We start from the raw sequence: 25,724 nt of genomic DNA, 5'->3' as shown, positions 1-25,724 counted from the left end.
GCATTATCAAAATAACCCTATGACTTTCAAACTGGGGCAGCACGGTGGCACGGTGGTTAGCACTGTTGCCGCACAGCAAGAAGGTCCTGAGTTCAATTCCACCATCAGGCCGGGGTCTTTCTGTGTGGAGTTTGCATGTTCTCCCCGTGTTTGCGTGGGTTCTCTCCGGGTACTCCGGCTTCCTCCCACCGTCCAAAGACATGCAGCTTGTGGGGATAGGTTAATTGATTAATCCAAATTGTCACTAGGTGTGAGTGTGAATGGTTGTCTGTCCCTGTGTGTTAGCCCTGCGACAGACTGGTGACCTGTCCAGGGTGTACCCTGCCTTTCGCCCTATGACAGCTGGGATAGGCTCCAGCGCCCCCCGCGACCCTGAAAAGGATAAGCGGAAGCGAATGGATGGATGGATGGACTTTCAAACTGTTAGAATTCACTTTTTACTTAACATGTTTTATTTCATAGTAGTGGAGAAGTCCAGTGATATCTGATCAGGTCAGTCTTACAAATTGCTCTCCGATGCATCCATCGGAGTATGAGTGTGTGTGAATGCTACTTAGAAAGCGCTTAGAACAATGTGCTTGTGTGACTGGGTGTGAATGCACAAGTTGTGTAAAGCGCTTTGAGTGCTCAGAAGAGTAGAAAAGCGACCAGTCCAGTCCATCTGCCCACCCCTATCTACCATTAGGCTGTGGTTGTGATTCCCAGTCAGATCATACAGTCCACTATGATGGTAGATTTGCTCCATCTGTGCCTTTGTATTTCTTCAGTATTCTCACTGTTTTTGATTTCACTACAGCACACCATGTTCACTCACCTGAAGGGTTTACCAGTTCAGCCTCATGGCTCTTCCAGGTCCCAGCCGGTATTGTGCCTAAACACCTCAGCCTTACAATTATCTGCAGAACTCAGTACCAACTGAAAGTTCAATGGCCTGGTCATTCTTCACCTAGTCTGCACACCAGCATATTCCCTCTCCGGATGTAAGATGAGTCCATCTCCGTGAACAAACTAACACTGTGTTGCCTTTTCTGAGATTCTCAGTTCCTCTCAGCACTTTCTAAATAAACACTTGCATCTCACACACTGTTGCCTGAGTGTGCTTTCTGGGTTTAGAAAACGAGTAAACATGATATTGTCAGGGAACTCCCGAGTTCCTGAAAACATTGGTTCTATTCTAATGGCGCTCCACCAAATGCAAACTTCCACCCATGATTCAAATGGAATACCAAGTTGATGCATAAACAATAGGGATTTTTGAAACCTGGGCCAGGTATAGAACGTGTAAAGTGTAAACATCGGAAAACATGCTTATGTGCACTGTTATTTAACAATATCTGTTAATTACTGGTCAATCTAATGGCTTTACAGGGAATGCTACTGTCGTAACTCAAAGAAAGGTGTCAGGAAGGCTCCTTGTCTGAACCATGTTACTTTTAGTGTGTGTGGCAGATGTTGGATAACACCTTTGTCAGTATGAAGCCTGTAAAACTCTCGATGACTCTGGCTCGGATCAAAGTAATCAGATTGTCAGATTATAAATGTGACCTTGAGCTTCAGCACAGTGTCCATGAGAACCCATTAGGTGATTAATGTGAGCAAGTTTGGTTAAATTCTGACCACTAGTTGTGATATTTGTGATTCTTGTGAACTACAAATGGACAGACAGTTAGATGCCTCACCACAGCTCGTTTTGCTGGATGAGCTGAAAGTGTAACACCCCTTTCAACACTTTCAAGCTCGGGACTATCTGATCTCCATGAGTTGCACTCCAGTGCTTCCAAAAGTAATATGAACAGTGGAATAATTATGGTCTTGTTTTTCTGCAATTTTCACACTTGGCAAAGACAGGTAGGTCAAGTGGGTTTTGTCCAGTGGCTGCCAAATAATGAGCTGAAAACATTAACAGAGGATTTACATCAAAGATTCCTGTGCGGCTCTCCAGCCACCTTCCTTTAACACAACCAACTGATCATAAAAACATAAAAGCAGATAAGGCAGAAAAAACATTACACAACAGTTACACAGTAATAAAGCATTGGCTGCTTTTTCACCCATCCTGTCCTTGAAAATGGTACTTCTCCATTTTCAGAAAAAATGTGCAGAAATGCATGTATGTGTATAGACAACCTCGCTCCTTCCCTCCCCCACATTTAGTCTGGTGCTGATTTTCATGATTTGGTAAACCCAAGCCACATTTTGTGGCTGAACGTGAGGATAACCCAGGCTCTGTGGTTCCCACACAGTCAGGAAAGGGAGTAAATTCTAGATGTTGAAGTTAATTTACTGACTGCTGATTTGCTACTCTGTTTCAACCACACTGAGGAGTGAGGCTCAGGCAGTGTTTGTCTCCACCTAGTGACTGTTCCACGTCACATGTCACATCTGAAATTTTTGTAGTGAGCAAAATCAGAGCAAGCACAAGCACGAAAACTGCTTCTGGCTTAACTTTAATTCTGAAGAAAGCAACGCACATTTACAGTTACTGACACATTATTATAAAATGCATTAATATCATTCCCCTTAATATATAATTTTGTAAGTATTAAATGATCATGAGGTACTCATCACTTGAAGAAAAGCAAATAATTCTTGTGAAGTACATAAAAAGTAAGTATGAAATAAAGTATGTAAACTACACCGTCTATCCATAGTGTTTCTTCACCACAATTGTCGTACCATAACACATGAACACAACACTGAAAAAAAAGTACATGCATAAACAGAAGTCAGCGTGCGAGTAAATACACATTTATAGTGTGACAAACCCCGCCCCTTGTACACAGAGTCCCACGTGCTGCCTTAAAAAATGTGATTTAACCAACTAGAGCATTATTGAAAAGTGTGTGTTTCTTCCCTGAGCTGGAAGTTAATTCATTAAAAATACCAATTACCCAAAAAGCTTGCACATCTGGTGAAAACTGAGAGCCCGCTCATAGTTTCGTGCTTCCTGATATGATGGCATGATAGATCTGAGCTGTCAGTGGTACGTAGCTCTTGGCATTATCATCAAGGATGTAAAGAGGGTCCTGGATACGTCCTGGATCAAATCCCATCTCCACTAATTTTACCTTCATCTGTTTGAAAGTCCCAGTTACTTCCACAGTGCTCTACACAGAAAGAAATCATCAATATTGGATCAATGATTACTCTGTTTCTTTTCAAAAATTAAAATATGCCTGGTGTTTCATCCTAAACTGAAACAGAAAATTAAATTATCTGCATCCTTATAAAGCGAGGACGTGCATATGAGGGCAGGCAGCTGACCACATGGTTGTATATTTTACGTCCGTCAAACTGGACTTCTTTCTTCAGAGTGACAGCTGCCATCCCTATCCGCCCCTCATGGCCTACATAGCAAAACAAAGGTGGTGATGATATTCTTATAGAAATCATGGTGAGCTGAAAAAATACAGAGAAAGTAACAATCACCTGGCACTTGGACTCCGTAAACGTTGGCTTCTTTGAGACAATCACAGATCGTCAAGATGTCAGACACCTCGGTCGTGGCAACATTCTCACCTTTCCACCTGTGGGCTCACACAAGTTGCAACTTCATGTCTATTGCAGGGCTCTTTATACCAGAGGCGAAACTAAAATGTGCAAGTTCATCCATGTAGAAAAAAAAGTCCTGACAAGTATTGTGAACAAACCTTCTCAACAAGTAAATGTCCTATAAAACAATTACTGTACCAATTGTAAATCTGCTGTCAACACAAAACTGCTGTATTACTGTTAACGGTCGGGTTGTGTAATTAAAATAAACACAAAAAAAAGAAATCTAGTTTGAAAAGAGTGCTGTGTAAGAATCATGGGTTGTGTTTTCACAGCAAAAGGCTGATTATAAAACACGTAACCAGGATAATAAATTGTTTCGTTTCAACTTTTTTCCTTTTTAAATAAACATCATTTGCAGCATTCATATTCATATATACTGTGGGGGGAAATAATTAATCGATGCCATGCTGAATTTGTAAGTTTGCTCTATTACAAAAAAAACATCAGTCTCTAATCTTTAATGTTAGTTTGAGCTTCATGTAGAGAGACAAAATGTAAACAAAAAAGCAACAAAAAAAAAAACACATTACATAATAGTTAGAAATTGATTTGAACATCATTGAGTGAACACACTGATTCTATCAATTCCACATACGCCTGATCTCAACTCGTTCTATGTGTGTGAGCACACTAGTCCAGAGAATCTAATTCTTCCATTTAAACCTGTCCACCACCATGAGCAAAACCAAAGAACTGTTAAATGACATCTTGGACAAGGACATCATTCAGACCTGCACAGAGCTGGTATGGGCTACAAGACCATTAGCAAGACGCTTGGTGAGAAGGTGACAACTGCTGCTGCAATTATTCAGAAATGGAAGAAACATGAAATGATCATCTGTCGTCCTTGATTTGCAGCACCATGCAAGATTATGCCTTGTGGGATGAGGACGGTCCTGAGAAAGGTGGAGGATTAGTCCAAAACTGCACAGGAGGAGCTTCTTAATGATCTGAAGACATCTGGGAACACAGTCACACACTGCACCATAATAGACTGACATCCTACAGTGCCCGCTCAAGAAGGCACATGTACAGGACCATTTTAAGTTTTCCAGTAAACAATGACTAAATGACTAGGAGAAGGCTTGGGTGAATGTTCTGTGAGCCGATAAAACCAATATTGAACTCTTTGGCATGAACTTGACCAGTTATGTTTGACGGAAGAGAAACACTGAATCTGAGCCAAAGAACACCATCCCCACAGTCAAGCAGGGAAGGTGGATACATTATGCTTTAGGACAGTTTTGCTGCTAACTTCACCACACTGAAGGGCAAATGTACAGGGCCATGTGCCACAAAATCTAGATCTCATCATCCATGAAACATCTCACTGTAGGTTGGCAACTAGGGTTACTCCACCAAATACTAAAGCCCAATTTAGACTTTTGCAGGAAAAGTACATCGTAATTTATGACGTAATCAGAAACCCTACAAGCTGAAGACTGCAGGTGCACGCCAGGTTACATGGAAGGTTATGGCATTATGACGTAGACTACGTGCTGAAGCATAACTCAGGCATAAGGCATGCTTTGCTTGGGGATGAAATACTTATTCACTTAATGACATGAAAATCAATTTTTACCTTTTTTTTTTTTTCCCCTAAATAGTTGCCTGGTATTCTGGTTTCTCCATTAAAATGAAAATACCATGAAAAAATTGAGACTCTTCTATTTCTCTTTTTTTTTCTTCTTTTAAACGAGCCAACTTAACAAATTTAGCAAAGAATCAAATAATTATTTCACTCACTGTGTCTAATAAAGCCCGTTAGAATTAAGCATTTTATGCTTTTAGCAGTGGAAAGTCAGCCACCTCTTCAGGTTTCATCCATTTGTTGAAGTCTCATTTGTAATTAAATAATAAGGCTAATGCTTCAGCATGAACCTGAAAATTAGTTCTGTAAACAAAAATAATTTTCCAAATGAAATCATGGTGGGTTCAGTACCTGAATGTGTCACCTACTCGATCCTGGAAGTAAATAAAGTTATCTTTGTCGATCCTCATCAGGTCTCCCGTGTTGAAATAAAGATCGCCCTTCTTGAGAACATTGTGAAGTCTCTTCCGCTCAGTTTGTTCTTCATTCTGCGCGTAGCCAGAAAATGGGGCCAAGTTTGTAATCTTTGACACCAGCAGTCCTGGTTCACCTTTAAAAAAAGAAAAGTGAAGAAGATGCACGTAACTTGCAGAGAGTTTGTGTCTGCTGGGACAGAGTCCAGGCTCCATTGCGGATGAATTAATGGATGGATGTGCCATTCGAAAGAAGAACTGCAGTTATTCTTTACCTTTGCGCGACTCAATGCAGAGGCCGTTAGCATCTCGTACTGGCTCATCTCGCTCTGTGTCATACTTAACAAGGGTATAAGGGAACAGCTTCTACAGGACGAACATGATAATATGTGTTCAATACAATATTAAACCAACATAAAAAGTACTATCTACGCACATAATATCTCTTTTTGCAATAAAGAAAATACTTTCAATAGTTCATAAAATCAAGATAATTTATAACACGTGCTAATCTGTCAGGTTTGCTTGCACACTTTTCAAAGATTAATTATTTTAATAGACAATCTGTTAAATATTTAGTAAATCTGAAAACGTTCCATACATATAACATTAAAGAATGATTGCTGTTGGGATTTTTTTTTACCTGATGAAAAAAGTGGACTCGTCCAATAGCTCCAATTTTCCCCACGTAGTTCAAAAATCCCACATTTCCTTCAGTGGAGGCGTAAAACTCTCGAATCTGAATGTTCCCAAAGCGGTTAAGAAACTCTTTCCATATCTCTGCCCTGATGCCGTTGCCAATGGCCAGTCTTACTTTGTGGTCCTTGTCATTGTCTTTCTGTAGTTTGAAATAAGAAATAAAGAATGTGAGTCTTTTTGCAAGCACAGTAGAAATACATAGTGTCCAATTCAAGAAAACATCCAAAATACAAGAAGCTATCCATGAGCTTAGTTAATTTGTTTTTAAAGTTGCCATTTCGGATAATAATAATGGATTGGATTTCTATAGCGCTTTTCAAGGCACCCAAAGCGCTTTACAATGCCACTATTCATTCACTCTCACATTCACACATTGGTGGAGGCAGCTACGGTTGTAGCCACAGCTGCCCTGGGGCAGACTGACAGAAGCGAGGCTGCCATATCGCGCCATCAGCCCCTCTGGCCAACACCAGTAGGCTGTAGGTGAAGTGTCTTGCCCAAGGACACAACGACCAGGACAGAGAGCCCCCTGAGCCACGGTCGCCCCCCACGGGTAAGATAACAACTAGCCGAGAAATGTGTGTATCCATGGGCACTCAGCAAATCGCCATCTTTGATGATCTTTCGCCCTTAATACAAAAAGATAAATACACCATGTATGTATCAACCACAGAGCAGCACTAGTACCAGCTCACTCTAAAACAAAAGAAACTAATCAAAAACATTTTTAAGGGCTTTTAGAATAGAAATGAAGACTGCACACTTTATGAGCACACTGATGTCTTGTATTAAAAAGACATCAGACATCTAATAAGCCCTTTAATTCCTAATCTCTAAGTATGTGAGAATCCGACTCACAACAAAAAAATTTCAGTTGGATTCAACAGTACTCGGCACTTTAAGTACTGTACATGTAATTTCTAAGAAATATCATTTGCTGAAATAAAATTGACCCTTAAATTAGATACAAGAAGATTCGGTATGCAAAGTTACTTGATATGGCCGTCTTAAGTAAAGGCCAGCATCTATTCCTAGAGGTGACCAGATAAAGACAAACCACCTCATCGGGCTCGTGCAGGGTCACGCAGTAAAATGAGACTGTGCCTCATGTGATGCAACTGGATACTCTGAATGGCATACACGACTGTTTACAGTAGATCTAAATAAATACAAATACATATTGAAAATATCAGAAACACATGCAGTTAGTGGTGATATTTTAAACAACAGCTTGATTCTTGTTCTGCAGTTCAGAACCCCGCAGATACTGGCGCAGAAACCTGGAACCCGATAGTTGAGATTTAACGATTTCTATTTTGGTAAGCCAGCTGTGCTGAGCTTTGGGAATGTACAGATTTGGAAAGTTATCTCTGACTGGATAGGCCTCAGCAGCAACTTGCTGCAACTAGTTCCCAGTATTCTGCCTCTGCAGCTGTCTTGAAGAGCAAGTTTTACAGTATCTGAGAGAGACGAGGCGTGGTGCCCGTAAGCATCCCAGCCAGCGACTCCTGCGAGTTTATTTGAGCTGCAGACGCTAGAATGATTGCAAATGTGACTTTCAGCAGCAGATATTGAAGTTATTGCATCAAATATAAATGTTAAAAGCAGGTACAGTCCAGATAAATGCTGTCCAAGATAATATTACTTTAAAGGCCTTATCTATTCACGTTTCAACACCCCTGAGTACGAAGAAGTCCACCTTAAATCCCTCATAAGGTTTCAGTTAAGAAGCCGAGTTCTGCCACTTTCAGCGATCACATTATCAAAACAGTGCTGCGGAGGCTTTTCTACAACACGGGAGAAACTGGAATACAGTACTATGCAAAAGTCTCGAGCTACCCCTCATTTTTGTATAGTTTGTTTGGACGTTGGCTGCTTTTTCTACTTATTTTCAGGCCAGTCCTCATACCTGACCATTTTCTCTTTTTTTCCTTTTGTTTGTTTTTCTTTTGGTTTTTTTGTTGACATAGGAATCATTCAAGCATAAAAGGACACCTAGCACGAGGGATGAAGCAGTATCATCTCTACACAGAGTAGACAAAACAACCTAACTAATAACTTCTAACTTTAGGTACTTTGTTACTCGCAGTCTGTCAAAAAAACAAACAAAAACAAAACACAGTTTGTTCCCATTTATTTAGTTGAACCAAAACGGGATTCCCAAAGAGCTATTAGCTAAAATCTTGGCATATTTGAGGATGGTGTGCAGTGTGTTCTTAAAAAAAAAAATCTGAGGGAACTGGACAAATGAAGGTCAACAGAACTATCTGAAAATGATGCCCATGAGAAACAAGAAAGAAAATCCACCAAAAAACCTAACATGGGACCTACCTGTCAAAAGTTTGGACACGCCTTCTCATTTAATGTTTTTTCTTTATTTTTACTACTTTCTACATTGTAGCTACTTAATGAGGACATCAAATATATGAAGGAAGATATATGGAATTATATAGCAAAGAAATAATTGATACATAACTCTAAATATGTCTTATATTTTAGATTCCCTCTGCTTTGATGACAGCAGTGCAAACCCTTTGGCCTCCTCTCAATAAGCTTCATGATGTAGTCACCTGAAATGGTTTTCACTTCACAGGTGATTTGTGGAATTTCTTGCCTTCTTAATGGACCATCAGTTGTGTTCTGCAGAAGTCAGGTTAGTACACAGCTGACAGCCCCATTTGACAACTGTTAGAATTCATATTATGGCAAGAACCAATCAGCAAAGTAAAAAGATACGACTGTCCATCAATACTTTGTAGAATTGAAGGTCAGTCAGTTTGGAAAATTGCTAAAACTCTGAATGTGCCCCCAAGTGCAGTCGCAAAAGCCATCAAGCACTATGATGAAACTGGCTCACATGAGGACCGCCCCAGGAAATGAAGACCAAGAGTCACCTCTGCTGCTGAAGATAAAATCATTAGAGTCACCAGACTCAGAAATTGCAAGTTAACAGCACCTCATCTCTACATCAACTGTTCAGAGGAGACTGTGCGAATCAGGCCTTTATGGTCAAATAGCTGCTAAGAAACCATTACTAAGGAAAAGAAACAAGCAGAAGAGATTTGTTTGGGCCAAGAAACACAAGTAATGGACATTAGACCAGTGGAAATCTGTGCTTTGGTCTGATGAGTCCAAATTTGAGATCTTTGGTTCCACCTGCCGTGTCTTTGTGCAACACAGAAAAGGTGAACGGATGGTGTCTACATGTATGGTTTCCACCGTGGAGCATGGACGAGGAGGTGTGATGGTGTGGGGGTGCTTTGCTGGTGACACTGAAGTTGAAGGCACACTGAACCAGCATGGCTACCACAGCATCCTGCAGCAACATGCCATCTCATCTGGTTTGTGTTTAGTTGGACCATCGTTTATTTTCAACAGAACAATGACCCCAAACACACCTTCAGGCTCTGTAAGGGCTATTTGACCAAGAAGGAGAGTGATGGAGTGCTGCACCAGATGGTCTGGCCTCCAGTCACGGAGATGGTTTGGAATGAGACAACATGGACCGCAGAGTGAAATGCAAAAGGGCCAACAAGAGCGTCTCTGGGAACTCCTTGACTTTTCATTTCAGGTGACTACCTCATGAAGCTCATCGAGAGAATGACAAAAGTGTGCAAAGCAGTAATCAAAGCAAAGGGTGGCTATTTTGAAGAATCTAAAATATAAAACATGTTCTGAGTTATTTCACTTTTTTTTGTTTACTACATAATTCCAGATGTTTTCATTGATCGTTTTGATGCCTTCAGTGACAATCTACAATGTAAATAGTCATGAAAATAAAGAAAAAACATTACATGAAAAGGTGTGTCCAAACTTTTGACTGGTAGTGTACATCTGACCTTTCAGTTGATCCATCTACTGTTTAATGAAGCCTGACCGGGGCAGGGATAGCTCAGGGCAGGGATAGCTCAGTAGGTAGAGTGGTAGCCCCATGATCGGAAGGTCGGGGGTTCGACTCCACTGAACGGCTACCCTGAGGTACCCCTGAGCAAGGTACCGTCCCTACACACTGCTCCCCGGGCGCTGCACTGGCGGCTGCCCACTGCTTCACTGGGTGAATGGGTTAAATGCAGAGGAACTATTTCCCTATGGGGACTAACACGCACACTTTACACTTTACACTTTTGACCAGAAAGGTCTCAGAGTAAAGGTGCCTGTCAAGAAGCCATTCTTAAGGAAGGTCAAAAGGGGGAAAATTACAAAAGAATTAGACTGAAAATCAGTGGTGACAAGTCTTAATGGAGTGATGAATCCAAATTTTATATTTTTGGTTCAAATCTGTGTGGAGAGGTACACCTATTCATCCATCCATCCATCTTCATCCGCTTTATCCGGGGCCGGGTCGCGGTGGCAGCAGCCTAAGCAAAGAGGCCCAGACCTCCCTCTCCCCAGCCACCTCCTCCAGCTTATCCGGGGGAATACCAAGGCGTTCCCAGACCAGCCGAAAGATATAATCTCTCCAGCGTGTCCTGGGTCTGCCCCGGGGCCTCCTCCTGGTGGGACATGCCTGGAAAACCTCACCCAGGAGGCGCCCAGGGGGCATCCTTGTCAGATGCCCGAACCACCTCAGCTGGCTCCTTTCGATGTGGAGCAGCAGCTGCTCTACTCTGAGCCCCTCCCGGATGGCCGAACTTCTCACCCTATCTCTAAGGGAGAGGCCAGCCACCCTTCGGAGGAAGCTCATTTCTGCCGCTTGTATCCGCGATCTCGTTCTTTCGGTCACTACCCACAGCTCGTGGCCATAGGTGAGGGTAGGGACGTAGATCGACCGGTAAATCGAGAGCTTCGCTTTTACACTCAGCTCCCTCTTCACCACGACGGACCGGAGCAGCGTCTGCATTACTGCAGTTGCAGCCCCAATCCGTCTGTCGATCTCCGGCTCCCTTCTCCCATCACTCGCGAACAAGACCCCGAGATACTCCTCCACTTGGGGCAGGAACTCATCCCCGACCCGGAGTGGGCACTCCACCCTTTTCCAGCTGAGAACCATGGCCTCAGATTTGGAGGTGCTGATCCTCATTCCCGCTGCTTCACACTCGGCTGCGAACCCTTCCAGTGCGAGCTGGAGGCCCTCACCCGATGAAGCCAACAGAAAATCATCACCGCAAAAATCAGAAATACACCTATTCAGCAGCACCTAATCATTTTGGTGGCTTGAGACTTTTGCACAGGAAGAAAACAAAAACGATCACAAGGACTCTGTCTGTGTCCTAGTTACACAATACTGTAAGTCTTCAAAATGCTTTGACTGCAAACGCACGGTTACATTCTAACTGTTACAAGTGGGCGCCTATTAGAATCATTTTACCTTTGGTGCACAACAGAGGTAACGCATCACCTCTCCAATGTACTGGATAACAGTCACGTTGTGTTTCCTGCAGTCATCCCAGAACTGAGAGGCAGAAAACTTCCTCTTCAGAATTATAGTTGATCCTTCAAGACAGAAATTTACATTATTACACTTGAATAAATAAATGCATGCATATGCAAATTCATCTAGAAATGAGAGGCAATTAAGTCATTATGGAAATAGTGACTCCATCTAATCCAATAGGATTAAATTCAGTGCCGCATAACTGCGTGTGCTAAATAACAAAACAGTGACTGCCCGGGGCAGTGCTGAATCTTTACTAATAAGTGTGCAACGTGGCTGCTTAGTCAAACATATAAGAGCTTTGTGAACTTTAGCCTATTTAGGAAAAAAAGCTGTTTCATAGGATCTGTTCAGATTACAGGTTCACAGTGACAAAAGACTCTTTCACTTGGATTCTACCAGGGTAACAAGAAAGAGAGATGGCGCAGGGAGATCACTTCTATTTCAGTAGAAATTAGTTCACTTATACTTTTATATATTTTTTTTTTTTGCTGTGTACTCTCAGCTCACGTGAGGAGCTTTCATGGATCTGCATGATCTTCAGGGAGCGCAGTCAGTGTCTACTTGTGGTTCAAGAGAAATCAACTGCTTGTGATGATGCATTTGTTTTAGCTAATCCATTTGGGATTTGGGTGGTTTATTTAGCTTTACAGCACAAGTAAGAGAATGTTCTTAATCACTTAATCCATGGATTAAAACTATAAAATCATCAGACATGGAGACAAAGATTCTACTGTGTGTCAGTACTTTATGGCAGCAATGTGAACCTGAATCTGACGAAAAACTGTCCATTACATTTATGCACTAAGTTTGTGTGAAGGCCTGCTCTAATTATAGATGAATCCAATCATTTTTGTACAATAAAACCAGGTTTTGCTTCATTTTTCTTGATTTTAACATACAAAATGCCTTACCTGCAACCAGTTTTCTTGCAAACCAATCTGGATTGTTGGACTTGTTTGCATTAAAAACTACTGGCTTACATCTGGAGCCCAAATGCAGTCCACTTCATGGACTCACAGTCGTACAGGGGTGCAGCCCTTAGTGCAGATTCAATTTCTCTTGCTGTGCTCCAGTTTGAATTTGAATGCACAACAGCTTTTTTACTATATCTTTCTTCCCCTGACAGCATAGGAATTTCCTGAGGTCAATAATAGAAGTGACGTTGACCTCTGTACATAGCAGATGTCTCTGTTGTTTGACAAACTCTGAAATGTATGTAACTAAACAGCGCTTGTTATCTCAGTAGAGGATGAACCCAGCTCTCACAAAGTCTTATTTTTAACTTTAACTCACAGCTACTGCTCAGTCACCTCACCTGTCTCAATCGTGCCAATGAACCCAACAACAAATCCAGCTGTGTGATACAGAGGAAGGTTGAGATAGAAGACATCACTAGATACCACCCTGTTTGATGACAACACAGCCAGAGCTGTTAAGATGCGGTTCTGGTTGACCACAGCTGCCTTAGGAAGACCTACAGAAACACAACAAGCCGCAAAATTCTGAAACTGAACGACACTTTTAATGGGATCAACAGGACAAAGTCCTGCCACGTACCTGTGGTTCCAGAAGTGTAAATATAAACTGCAGGACTTTTGAATGTGATGTGTGACCTGAAGGATCGAGGGATGGGGTCATCCGATGCCTTCTCGACTTCATCAGAGAAGCTCTGGATTCCAGGCGTGTCACTGTTTTTGGACATCAGGAGGACAGTGACACCCTGCTCTATCAGGGAGGGCAGCACGTCTTCCACGGCCTCCTTTAGTTCTGGAAAGGCACATAAAGCACATTCATAAGGCAAAGCAGGACAAGCAAAGCAGTGTCGTGCAATAATGCAAACTTTGGTATCGATCTGATTCCAAGCAAACACAGGGCCAGTAATCCTGATACCAATACTGATATCAACTTTTAATTTAGCAAATTTTGAACAAATTTCAATGGTTCTAATTTTCACAATAATAAGTTAACACAACAAAACAGACCTTTCAGCTTTCCACGTGTTTTGAAACTGGGGTTTTTTTTTAGCCCTGGACTGTAAACATGCCTGTCTCTAAAGCATTTCAAGTCAGCTTCTGTTTAAAAGTGCTGTAGGTTACAAATAAAATAGCCAGGTTTTCCAGCACATTTGATGTATATTTTTCTTCATTTCACATAATTCAGGGCTGAAGTGGATAGAAACAAAGCATCAATCCTATTGCACTAGTATCGATCAGAGACCAATATCAGCGTTGGTATCAGTACTATTAATATATGAATTGATCTCACCTCTACTGCAAAGCCTTGTTGGAGGCAAGGAAAACCAAGCCAACTCCACAAGTTCAAAGTTACAGCTAGGTTTAATCAAAATCTGTACTGAATACCTAATTATGTGGATCAAAAGATAAAAGGTTGGTTTACACTATTTGAGCTTCTGAAAAAGCAGAAATAAAAAAAACAACAACAACAAAAACAGCTTTGAAGCAAGCACATGGAGGCATACCTGCGGCTGCTATCAACACTTTAGCCTTGCAGCAATTAAAGCAGTGCAACAAAGACTTGGTGCGGATGTTATGATTGAGGAGAGCTACAGGGGAGCCCAGTTTAGCCAAAGCCAGCCAGGTAAACAAGAAGGTGGGTTCGTTCCCCATAAAAAGCGCGACGGTGTCGCCACCTTTATACCCAGCGTGAGACTGTAGCGCGTTTGCAATTTTGTTACTCCTCTTATCTGTGCAAGCGTATGTGTAGCTTTCATTTTCAAACACTATGAACGTGTTGTCAGGATGCGCCTCGGTCTGCTCCAAAAAACGGTCCAAAACAAAGAAGAGAGGTCTCCTTCTGCGCCTCGCTACAAACTTTACCAAAATACGCACTAGATCCCCGAAATACACGATGTCCATCCAGACATAGGGGGAAAAGGTTTTGAGTGCAAACGGTATGATGAGCAGACTTGCTAAAATGATTGAAATATAGATTTCCATCGTGACCTCTCTCTCTCTTTTTAAAGCTTGGACAGAAAAATGTGAAGCCCTGCTGCAAAATGGGGAGTGTTGCAGATGAGGGTTTTGCTGAGTGGGGCGGAGCGTTTGTTTCAAAGAATGCGAAGATTCATAAGAAAAACAAGTACTTGGAATCACGTCAGTGAGAGCGGCAGCAGCAGCTACTGTAAGAGACGCCAATGAAACGCGCGAAGTAGGACGTGCACTCTAGATTGTAGCTGACAGACAACTGACAGCAACTTTTGGAGAATAACAAAGTCTTATGGGCGTTTCTAACGAGGCATGTGAGGGGTGAAGTGGGTACGTGCTACACAACATAACATCTTGTTTGAGCGGATGGTGTTCACTGGGTAGATGTCAAGTTTAAGGTTTGTATCCTGACTGAAGCTTCATCATTAGTCAAGGAGTCAAATAAAGTTATACCACTTGTTTATATAGCCTTCAGTTTGGTGGTTAAACTCGAGTTATCAATGAAGGCTTAAGCGCCATCCATGGAGTCACATGATGAATGTACGCCCACCAGCAAATATCTAATCAGCCAATCACGTGGCTGCAATTCAGTGCATTTAGGCATATAGACAGCTGAAGTTCAAGCTCAGAATCAGCATAGTGAAGAAAAGTAATGTGTCATGATTGTTGGTGTCAAATAGGCTGATCTGAGTATTTCAGAAGTTGCCGATTTACTGAGATTTCCCCATGCAACTCTCTATAGGGTTTACACCAATAGTTCAAAAAGATGAACTACATAATGAGTTCTCTGGCCCAAAATACCTTACCCTTGTCAAAGGTCAGACAAAACTTTCCAGACTGCTTCATGCTGATCGTAAGGCAACAGGAAATCAAACAAACTCTTATTACAACCAAAGTACGCAGAATAATACATCTGAATGCACAACACATTGAATCTTGAAGCAGATGGGTTACAGCAGCAGAAGTCAGCAGAGACTGGAGTGATGTTCCCTGGTCCGATGAGTGCTGCTGCAGTCAATCTGTAGGATCAGAATTTAGATTAAATGAAATAAAAGCATGGATCTTGCCTGTATCAACAGTTCAGGCTGGTGGTGTTATGGTATGGGATATGTATCATGGATGTGTAGCTGACAAATCTGCAGCAACTATGTCACGCTATCATGTCAACATGGATGAGGATATCTCAGGAATGTTTCCAGCACCTTCGTTTATGTCACGAAGAATTAAGTTAGTTCTGAAGGCAAAAAAGGGGGTTCAGCCTTTTACTATCAAAATGGACCTAATAAAGTGGCCAGTGAGTATATGAGTGACACAATCCTTGTTCTGCTCACAGAATATTGGGTCATTCCATCTCAAATCAACACAGGACTTCTCCTTCGCCATCTCTGATTCATGGCAATGTTTGAACATTTATATGTCATGAAAAACCAGCTTTTATGCTGGATTGAGCATAAAAGCTGCACCAAAACACAAAGTATCTGTTTCTCCCCGTATATGGTCTAAACCAAAAACTCAAAATTCTGAAATTTCCAGGTGGTACTCCTAACTGAAAAAATTTTTTTTAATTTTTGTAAATACATGCATTAATTTCCCAACAATCCTCCATACTTCAGAAACAATACAAGTATAAATTACTCCTGTATTTGGTTGAACTTCCAGTCCAGGTGACTACGTCCTTTTTTTATTACAGCCTGTGACAGGAACACTCATTTACTGCTCATTGCTAAAAGAAAAACGTTTGGGGAACGACTAGTCTAGTCTTTTATAGTTGCTGTATTATTATAAAATTAGGTATATTGCTTATCTGAATCTTTATCTTATGTGACCTGATATTTGATACTTTGTTAATCTTTGCCTCTGGTCCTGTGGCCAACATGCTGCATGCTAATGGTTGCATATTCATACAAAAATACTCACACACATGCACATAAAGTTTAAACACTCAGCTCTCTGTCGGTCTGTGTTGTAACTGTTGTGGATTTTTCTTTATTTAGTCTGAACATTTTTGCAAACTGTTGTAAAATTCCTGCAGGTGGCGCTCTTTTCTTTTTTGGCATTCAAATTTCATTCATTGTCATCAGTCTGCTGCTGCCTCAGCTTTCACTTTCCAGCATCTTGTTTAAGATAGAAAAATATAAAAGAGAACTGGGTAGGGAATAACTCTACTTTCCCCCTAACTTCATAAACATCATAAACATTGAAATCACAACTGAATATTAAATAATGTTCACACTCTTATGCTGCTGGTTACTCTTATTTGGCTCTATTGTGCAGATTTGTGAACATGTAAAAGATGAGTAAAGATTTTAAGGGAAATGTTTTCATGCCAAAGAAGATGTTAAAAAATATTTTTAATAACTTATATGACATTTATTTATTTCATTGGCATCTTTAATGATAAAAAGTACCCTAAGCCCTAATAACTAATGGAATTTTTGCCTTTTGAAACTTGTTTTCCAAAGTTTTCATGGGCTCATCATCATCATCATCAATCATGGGAGATGAAAAAATGGCAACACATTAGAAACTGTTTACAGTTTGCCTAAACGTCAACCTCAACCCTCGACCTCAGAGGATTACAGTTTGTTTAAATAGGGTATTCAAAATATGTTCCCCAAGATGACTTTCTTGAAGAAGAACTTTGGTAAAACTCAATCCAGTCATTGTTTAGTTAGGCTGGCTACAGTCTGCAGTCGTCTTTTTATCACAATCATATCAATTTATCTGCACAGAGAAAATGTGGATTGATATTAAGGATTGCTACATTTTTAAGGAGTCTGGTAAAGAAACATTTCTGTATACTTTTGGCAACTAAACCAAAGTCCTGTTCTGAAGTTTGTCGAGGTGGGGTGTTTACTGGAGGAGTTCAAAGATACAGACAGTATGTACAATAGCAATCAATGATGGGATTATGTGTACATGAAGGTACCAAGGTCAGACAGACATCTGACAACCACAAAGGGGTAATGAGGTCAGGGAAAAAGAAAAAGAAATACTTGATTGGTATGTATTACGCTAGTGTGCGGGCTGGTCTGTCCAAAGGTACAAAAGCCTTCTAAAGATAACCGGCATGCTTTAAAAAGACCATACTGAGGTTCCTGAGTTTGTACGTGCTAGACTACCTCTCCTTTACCATAAGGCAGACTTCAGGGACTCGCTGTACTTTGTACACCAGCTGTGTATTTATCTGCTTCGTTCAGTGCTTTCCCTCACCTTTTTGATAATGAATGCATGAATGGAGCCTGACATGCCAATGCATTTCTAATACCTTGTCACAAAATTGTCTGTGACTTTTTTAGACTGGTAGATGATGCTGTCTCAAAGGGATAGAGGGGATTGGGGTGGGTATCTGAAGGCATCATCTTAGCATATCCTTTGGGCATCAGCCAGAGATTTTCATTTTTTTTTAGAGAGCGAGGTAATATCCGGGGTCACTGAGGTCTCCAGGTTGTGAAACTCGTGTGAGCACAGTCCAGGGAAGCATGTGGTGACCCAGCCAACCTCTTTGATTATGCCATCTCCTGTTTTCACACTTTTAGGAGCTTTGTGAATGACTGATTGATACTGATCTCAACAGGCATCTTGCAATTTTATTGCTTTTATAGACAGGAGTGTACGTGCGTTTGCGTCACGATCCTGGGTCTTTTGACCCAGCGTTTTGAGTTTTAGTTTATGTTTAAGCCCTTCAGGTTTTCTAAGTTCATTTTTTATCACGCCTAGGTTGTTCTAGTTCTTTGTTATTAGATTCCCCTTGTGTCTTCCACCCCTGTTAAGTCTCCCTTGCCCTTCGTGTGTTTCATGTCTCTGTCTTACGTTGTCAAGTTCAGGTTGTCATGTCTGCGTCTTATGTTTCCTGTTTTATTTTGAAGAGGTCTTGTGTTCCTTTGTTCATCGTGTCTAATGTTACTCTTCCACTGGGACGTCGTTATGTTCATGTGTGTCAGCTGTTTACCCCATGTGTTCCCACTTCTCTCATTAGCCTCCTGTGTGTATTTAGTCTGTGCGTTCTCATTCAGTCTTTGTCGAATCGTCTGTGTTGTTCTCATGCCAAGTCCTGCGTTCAGGTTTTCATATATATGCGCTCATTATCATTGCCATGTTTAGAGTTTTGTTTTTCTGTTTGCCAGGGTTTTTCATAGTTCGTGCTTCCTTTCTAGTTTACCCAGTTTAGGTTATTGCTTAGTTTGCATTGTTTTTGCCCTTTTATTTTGTACTGTTCTGTCTGCCTTAATAAACAGCTCATCATCAGTTAAGTTTGAGTTTTAGAATGTCTGCACCTGGGTCCACTATTCACACTCCACGCAGTTAGAGTCCGAACCGCAAAAGAAGCGCGTGTTCTCGGAAAAGTTGCAGGGGGTAAGCTGGCTTCAAACAAATGATGTGGTGCAGAATATGCCTTGAAAATCCCACTCTAGCGGACAAAAACAGTGCCTTTTATATGTACGCAAACGCGCGTTGCAACTTATCTGGTGCGCGTCTTTTATTTGGACAGCGAATGCGCACCTGCGGCCCACTTATGTGCACCCCTGTTTATAGAGCATGCGCGACAAACTTAATCCTCTTAGCCGCTAAGAGTAGGACTGCTCTCAAGAGCTGGCAACAACGTACTAGTTTCACTTTGTTTAATTTAAAACACTTTTCACTATTCGTGCCTTTATTTTGTAATTGGAACAATAAGCGGGGTTAAAAGATATTTAAAAGGAGAATCATTTTAACCCTCGTTTAATAGCTGAATAAAATCTTAAATCAGTGGTGGGCTGCTTGCTTTATTTGTTTTTTGAGGCATTGTGTGCCGAAGCAAAGAAGATGCACCCCACTGCACTGCAGTACCAAAAATCGTTTTCATTTCTTTTTTAAAATCATAATAATGCTCGCACATGAGAATCTATATTTTTACAGATAACAAGTTTGCATCATGCACAAACCCGCTACAAGCCTGTAGTCAAAATAGCGCTTTTCAGATGTTCGCGGAAACTTTTAACGGCGCTGGTCCACCTGATAAGAATGTGCTGGCGTAAGGGATTGTGTTTCAGAAACGCGTTTTTCCTCAAGTCACGTTGCCCCACAACACAAAAGCGACCAATGGCCTAAGAGGCACGTAGTCCCACAGCTATAAAGTTGGCTTTGAGCTGAGGAGTCTTCATTCATGAGCATACTGAGAAGTGGATCCTGCGCTGCCGTTTGATTCCACTGACACACTCACTATTACGTTGGACAATGCTGCGAGTAAGATGCCTGAGAGGAGGTAGCAGGGGGGCCGAGGCTGCCCATCTGATCGGAGCAATGGTTGGTATTACGGTGGTTTAATGTCTTCTGTGTCTTTCTCTCGCGCTCGCTCACTCTCTCTTTTCTCTTAAGCAGCGTTTTTGTTATAAAGCACAAGTCAGTCAAAGCGAATAAACTGTGAAAATATGATTAAATTTGGCATTTCTCTTCACATCTGCCGCTGCACTTCATTGCTTTGTTCATTTGTTATTTGTCTAATTAACACTAGAAGCGCCGAAGCAGTCATAATGACCCCGTTTGGAGGAGACCGTGTTGCAGAAATGAAGCTGAGGGGATTTTTTTTTTTTTTTAAATCCAGTGCATAAATCGTAATTGCACCGATTATTTCCAAGAAATCTTCCTCCAGTGACTGGCGTGATTTTCTTAACTGCTGACAAAGCTTTTTTTCTGGTTGCCTGAGTGACAGTGAACAGCTGTTTGGCACAGATGCGCTCTCAAACTCAGTGACACTGAAGCTGTTCCCGAGCCAGCGGAGGCCACACTGTAGAGGCTATCGGTGGAGATAAGGCTTCTTAATAAAACGTGTACTTTGGCACCAAACCAATCAACCTCACGGAAGCTTTTTCGCTTTGAAACCCAAGGAGCCTGAATGTGTTATCGGTTAACACACAGATCAGCCGCTTTCTACGCGAGCTGGGGGCATTGAAATAAAAATAAAAATAAACACACCACTAAATAGGAACTTCATGTAGACCGATCTGTTACTGCACATAGTGTAAATATGTACTGAACTGATCCAAAAGGGGAAAACAAGATCTATTAAATCCAAAGATTTTATGCAAAAGTACATGAAATTTTTGTTCAGCAAAATATATATACAAAAAAAAAATCTTAATGTGTTTTCACTTCCATCAGCTTGGCCGGGCGTTGAACGGATGGGTGCAGAAGACCCTGCAAAGCACTTCAAGTGCAGCAGCTGCACAGCCACAGCATGTAGTTGAAGAGGAACATGTTACTGAGCCGGTTCCTCAGGAATGCCCAGTCTGCAGCTACAATGAATGGGACCCTCTGGAGGAGGTGATTGTGGGGCGAGCTGAAAATGCCCACGTGCCTCCCTTCACTGTGGAAGTGAAAGTAAGCAATGCTGTCAGAAGATGCTTTGACTCAAAGCATCCTTGTCATTTCTCTCAGCTGTCAGATTGACTCCATGTTGTTATGCTACAAACCTCTCATCAGGCTAACACATATGAGAAGTACTGGCCCTTCTACCAGAAGTATGGGGGCTGGTCTTTTCCTGCGGACCACTTGAAAAAAGCAGTTGCTGAGATCGAAGAAATGTGCAATATTCTGCGTCACGAGGGCGTCGTTGTGAAGAGGCCAGAACCCGTCGACTGGTCTGTGGAATACAAAACACCAGACTTCACCTCATCAGGTAAAAAGACAGAAATATGTGTGTGACAAATATGTGTGACATAAAGGTGTTAATGCATCACACTGCAGTTTATAAATGAGTCATTGTAAAGTAATTCTCTGCTGTTGACCCTCTTGTAGGAATGTATGCGGCCATGCCCAGAGACATCCTTTTAGTGGTGGGAAACGAGATCATCGAGGCTCCTATGGCGTGGAGGGCTCGTTTCTTTGAGTACCGAGCCTACAGACCTTTAATCAAGGAGTACTTCAGAAAAGGTGCAAAGTGGACCACTGCTCCTAAACCAACCATGGCCGACGATCTGTATGATCAGGTGAGGCCTTAGTTTGGGAGCTATAACATAGCCAGGTGGTCATTTCTCAAGGCAAGGACTTAAGTCAAAGTTGCATTAACACCTAAACAGCTTGTCTATGTTCTTTATAGCAAACCAAACCTCTTTGCATCAACTTTTTTATTGCTTTGTACATGATAGTGTGACAGCAGGCTATTCCTATATCTCAAAACGGGTGTAAATCCTTTTTATGTGTGCCTTTCAGGATTATCCCATCCGCACAGTGGAAGACAGGCACAAATTAGCTGCTCAGGGGAAGTTTGTGACCACGGAGCACGAGCCCTGCTTCGATGCTGCTGACTTTATTCGAGCTGGGACGGACCTCTTTGTTCAGAGGAGCCAGGTATGAAGGATATTTTGCTTATTTTATGACATCCTATGGGTGATATCTTCTGCTGAAATGGTAGTAAAATGCACAATAAACCCCCACACACGCATATATAGATCTCTCTTTTATCCATTGCACTTACAGAAAAAAAGAATGTTTCTCTGAATATGAATGTGAAGCTTGGATAAGCTCCTGAAACTTCTCCTTTCACACTGCTTTTTATTCAGGTTACAAACTACATGGGAATTGAGTGGATGCGCCGTCATCTGGCACCAACCTACAAGGTCCACATAATCTCCTTCAAAGACCCTAACCCCATGCACATTGATGCCACGTTTAACATCATCGGGCCAGGACTCGTGCTGTCAAACCCTGATCGCCCATGTCGCCAGGTACTGAAGTGCTGTGCTGCCCTCTTCTGGATACACTTGTACACACCACCACCACAGAGTGGCCCAAACTTACCAGTGCTCTTTGTCTTTTCCCTCAGGTAGACATGTTCAAGAAGGCTGGCTGGACAGTTGTAAAACCACCAATACCTTTGATTCCCGATGGTGGGTACTCAAAGTAAAAATTATTTTCTTTCACTCACAAAAAAAAGATGATATTTAGATTTATTTTTTTTTACTGAAAAATACCCCACTCTCTTGCTGAGCAGACCACCCACTGTGGATGTCCTCCAAATGGCTGTCCATGAATGTCCTGATGCTGGATGAGAAGCGTGTCATGGTTGACGCCAATGAAACCAGCATTCAGAAAATGTTTGAGAACCTCGGTGAGCCTCTATAAGCACCCCCACCTTCACCACCTTATTTATTTTTAGTAAACTCAATTTCAGCAAAAAATAAGAAAAAATGCTCCATAACTGTGTGTGTGTGTGTGTGTGTGTTTAAATGCAGGTATCAAGACCATAAAGGTGAACATTCGCCATGCCAACTCCTTGGGTGGTGGCTTCCACTGCTGGACAACTGATGTCCGCCGCCGTGGTACCCTGCAGTCCTACTTTCACTAGCCTTGCCAGAAACAGGCAGTTTTATTGAGCTTTGAATATAAAGCCTCAGTCCGGAATCACTGCAATAATCCATTTTTTATTATCAGTCAGTTTTAACCATCAGTCAACAAAGGCTGAAACTTTCCTAAACAAAAAGGCGATCTTTAAACCTATCTTTTTCTAAATGTGTATTCAGGTGTCGCCTGCTGAAACTCAAAGTTTTAATTCTTTAAACTGGCAAAAACAAATGATGGATAATAATAACGAAGACAGGTGGCACCGAAGCCTTTACCGGATTGTCTTTATATAGTAAACGAATATTTATGGATTGTTTTGATTTGACATTGCTGCACATCACAGTGCCTTTGCAGACAGCTTTGTTTGGAGACAATTAGAATATACTGGATAATCTCAATAGCAAAAAAATGAACATCACTTGAATCAGTGATCTCAATAATAACTGCATTTCTGGCCTGGCTGTTGTGAAGTTGAAGTTTTTATGGCTTTTACATCAAACGCCAAAGCTTTGAGGACAAGGTACAATTTGGTATGTGAATGTCATCAGACTAGGGCACAGGAGGAGGGAAGCCTCCTCATGAAACCTCAAAACCACAATCCTACCTTTTTCAAAAAGAAGAAACCAAAACATTTTTTTATTTAAATAAATGTACACAACTTTTACGTAGGTCATTAAACAATATTAACTTCAGTTTATTGAAAGAGGGGAAAAATGTTCTGTTTATATTTTCCGTATTCTTTATTGGATTTTCCCAACAATTCCCAAATGCATGAAAGTATGTGATCCATATCAGATTTTGTATACCTTTTTCCTCTGCTGTTTTCTCCTATTGCAAATCTGGGCCAGCTATATGCTAGTAGTCATTCTCACTAAAACTGCTTGGCTGCTTTTTGTGTCTTCAGGATGGAAGATGTTTTCTTGTGAAGATTTCTGTTTTTTTATTCCTTTGCCGCTGACAGGGTGGGATGTAAGGCATTAGCCTGTCTTGATATTTATTGTGAAACAATAAATTAAAGGGACATTGTGGCTCAGCAGAGGAATGCTAGTGGTGTTTTGTAATGTGCAATGTTAATAAATTAAAGCAAGTTGTGTGACACAGCTGTGATTCTGTATTTGTGTTTCCATCCATCCATCCATCCATCCATCATGAGGGTACAGTCTGTCACAGGGCTAACACAGAGAGCTGGACAACCATTCGCTCTCACATAAGATAAAAAAAAAAGATATTTTATTAGTCCCACACGTGGGAAATTTGTTTTGTCACAGCAGGAAGTGGACAGTGCAAAAGTTATATAGCAAAAATTAGAATACAATAAGAATAAAATACTGTACAGAATAGAATAGAATAAAAATAAAATAAAATACTATATACAGTAGAATAAAATAGAATAAAATATACAATAGGATAAAAATAGAATACAAATTCTATTTACACCTGAGTAAAAATACAACTTCACACCTGCAGTTTAGATAATAACAAATTAAGATAACTTGAGCATATTTTTTGGACTGTGGGAGAAAAATCCCACGCAGGCACAGGGAGAGCATGCAAACTCCATTTTAATTATACATTATATTCTATTTGATATACCGGTACCTCCGATTATAAACTGGAGAGTATTGCAGTATTGCATATCTTAATCAACCGTCCACTGCACCAGTGTCAAGAGCCCATGCTGTAAAAGCTGACTGGTATTTTGGTAATACAAGTTAAAGATGCCTCACTGCAAATAAAAGTTCTGCAAAAAATCTTTTTACATAAGTGAATTTATAGGACTATTCTCAGCATGGAGTACTCCTTGTACCGTACTATGGGTCCCTTTTACATGTTCACCACGGATTAATGTGTTAGCGGCTTTAATGCCATCAGGGTCCTGAACGATGTTACAAAACACACAAGCAGTTTAAAAAGTGCTCTTGTGTTTTGAGTTGAAACTTTAACCGGTTAGATTCTCAAACATAGTTGGAGCATAAAGTGACTTAAAACTGAAAATTCCAAAAACAAACTTTTAACTGTACTGTAGTTACATGCAGTACTGGAGCACATGCGTACTTTGTTACTGCTGATATCACACATTAGCTTGAGCAAAGAGGGCCACTAAGGGTAACACAAACCCGTGAACCTGGGACCCCTTCATCTGTTTGATAAATGGCACCGCAGTTTCCAGTGCATGTGGCACCACATTTACTGTAACACCTTTAAGTCTGTAAACATTAACCAGGCTGATTTGTCAGTGAGTGGAACATTGCATCATATATTATTATGTAAACCTGACTACTGCCAATAGAAACTACTGTAAAGGAAAAAAACATGATAATATCTGCTTTAGTCATTTATTCATTTACCTTAATTTAAAAGGCAGAATCTTGGAATATAACCATGAGCATGTTAGATTAACATTGTAGTTTGTGGACATTGGCACTGTCTTCTGTTAACTGCAGTTTTGTCTTTTAATATTGCATAAACTTTGTAATTAACTCATTCCTTTCTTTTATTCTTTTTTCGCTCGGGTTCAAATAAAAAGCCGGTGTTTTAAAATGTGTTCACCTCTCCGCGCTCTTCTTATGGGACTGAACAATGCTGTTACTGTGTAAGAAGTTTTAGATCTTAGCTAAATGGATACCACTGCATGCAAAGTAGAACAAGTCATGAATTAAATATGTAATGGCCAATTTCAGCAAATGAAATTGTTTTCCTCAGCATGCAAGATATTTAAGGCATTACTTTTACACTGAGAAGATGACATAGTGACAAAGAACATCAGGTGCTTGGCTCTAACAGCCTGCGGCAGCAGGATCACATTTCCAGGTCGTCAACTG

At 41.1% G+C, this 25,724-nt stretch overlaps 2 protein-coding genes across 2 annotated transcripts; one reads left to right on the top strand and one right to left on the bottom strand.

Annotated features, from left to right (window-relative positions):
• Window positions 1-2,973: 2,973 nt before the first annotated feature.
• Window positions 2,974-14,760, bottom strand: LOC147339260 (long-chain fatty acid transport protein 2). The gene is made up of 9 exons (XM_086291443.1): window positions 14,115-14,760; window positions 13,193-13,402; window positions 12,951-13,109; window positions 11,567-11,691; window positions 6,203-6,397; window positions 5,835-5,925; window positions 5,498-5,696; window positions 3,430-3,527; window positions 2,974-3,347 (listed from the first exon to the last, which is right to left on the bottom strand). The coding sequence occupies exons 1-9, from the start codon at window positions 14,590-14,592 to the stop codon at window positions 3,208-3,210; spliced, it is 1,695 nt and encodes a 564-aa protein (XP_086147569.1). The 5' UTR covers window positions 14,593-14,760; the 3' UTR covers window positions 2,974-3,207.
• Window positions 14,761-19,704: 4,944 nt separating this feature from the next.
• Window positions 19,705-24,002, top strand: gatm (glycine amidinotransferase (L-arginine:glycine amidinotransferase)). Its single transcript, XM_086291431.1, has 9 exons — window positions 19,705-19,866; window positions 20,722-20,940; window positions 21,043-21,238; window positions 21,358-21,548; window positions 21,772-21,909; window positions 22,122-22,286; window positions 22,385-22,448; window positions 22,553-22,669; window positions 22,794-24,002. Exons 1-9 carry the CDS (start codon window positions 19,798-19,800, stop codon window positions 22,904-22,906), a joined length of 1,272 nt encoding a protein of 423 aa, XP_086147557.1. The 5' UTR covers window positions 19,705-19,797; the 3' UTR covers window positions 22,907-24,002.
• The last annotated feature ends 1,722 nt before the right edge of the window (window positions 24,003-25,724 follow it).

The sequence above is a fragment of the Aulonocara sp. 'chitande type north' Nkhata Bay genome, linkage group LG1 (assembly GCF_057382095.1).
Source record: "Aulonocara sp. 'chitande type north' Nkhata Bay isolate Kocher_YH1m ecotype deep benthic linkage group LG1, A_spYH_male_GT1.1, whole genome shotgun sequence".
NCBI lineage: Eukaryota > Metazoa > Chordata > Actinopteri > Cichliformes > Cichlidae > Aulonocara > Aulonocara sp. 'chitande type north' Nkhata Bay.
This window is presented reverse-complemented; position numbering and strand designations above follow the sequence as displayed.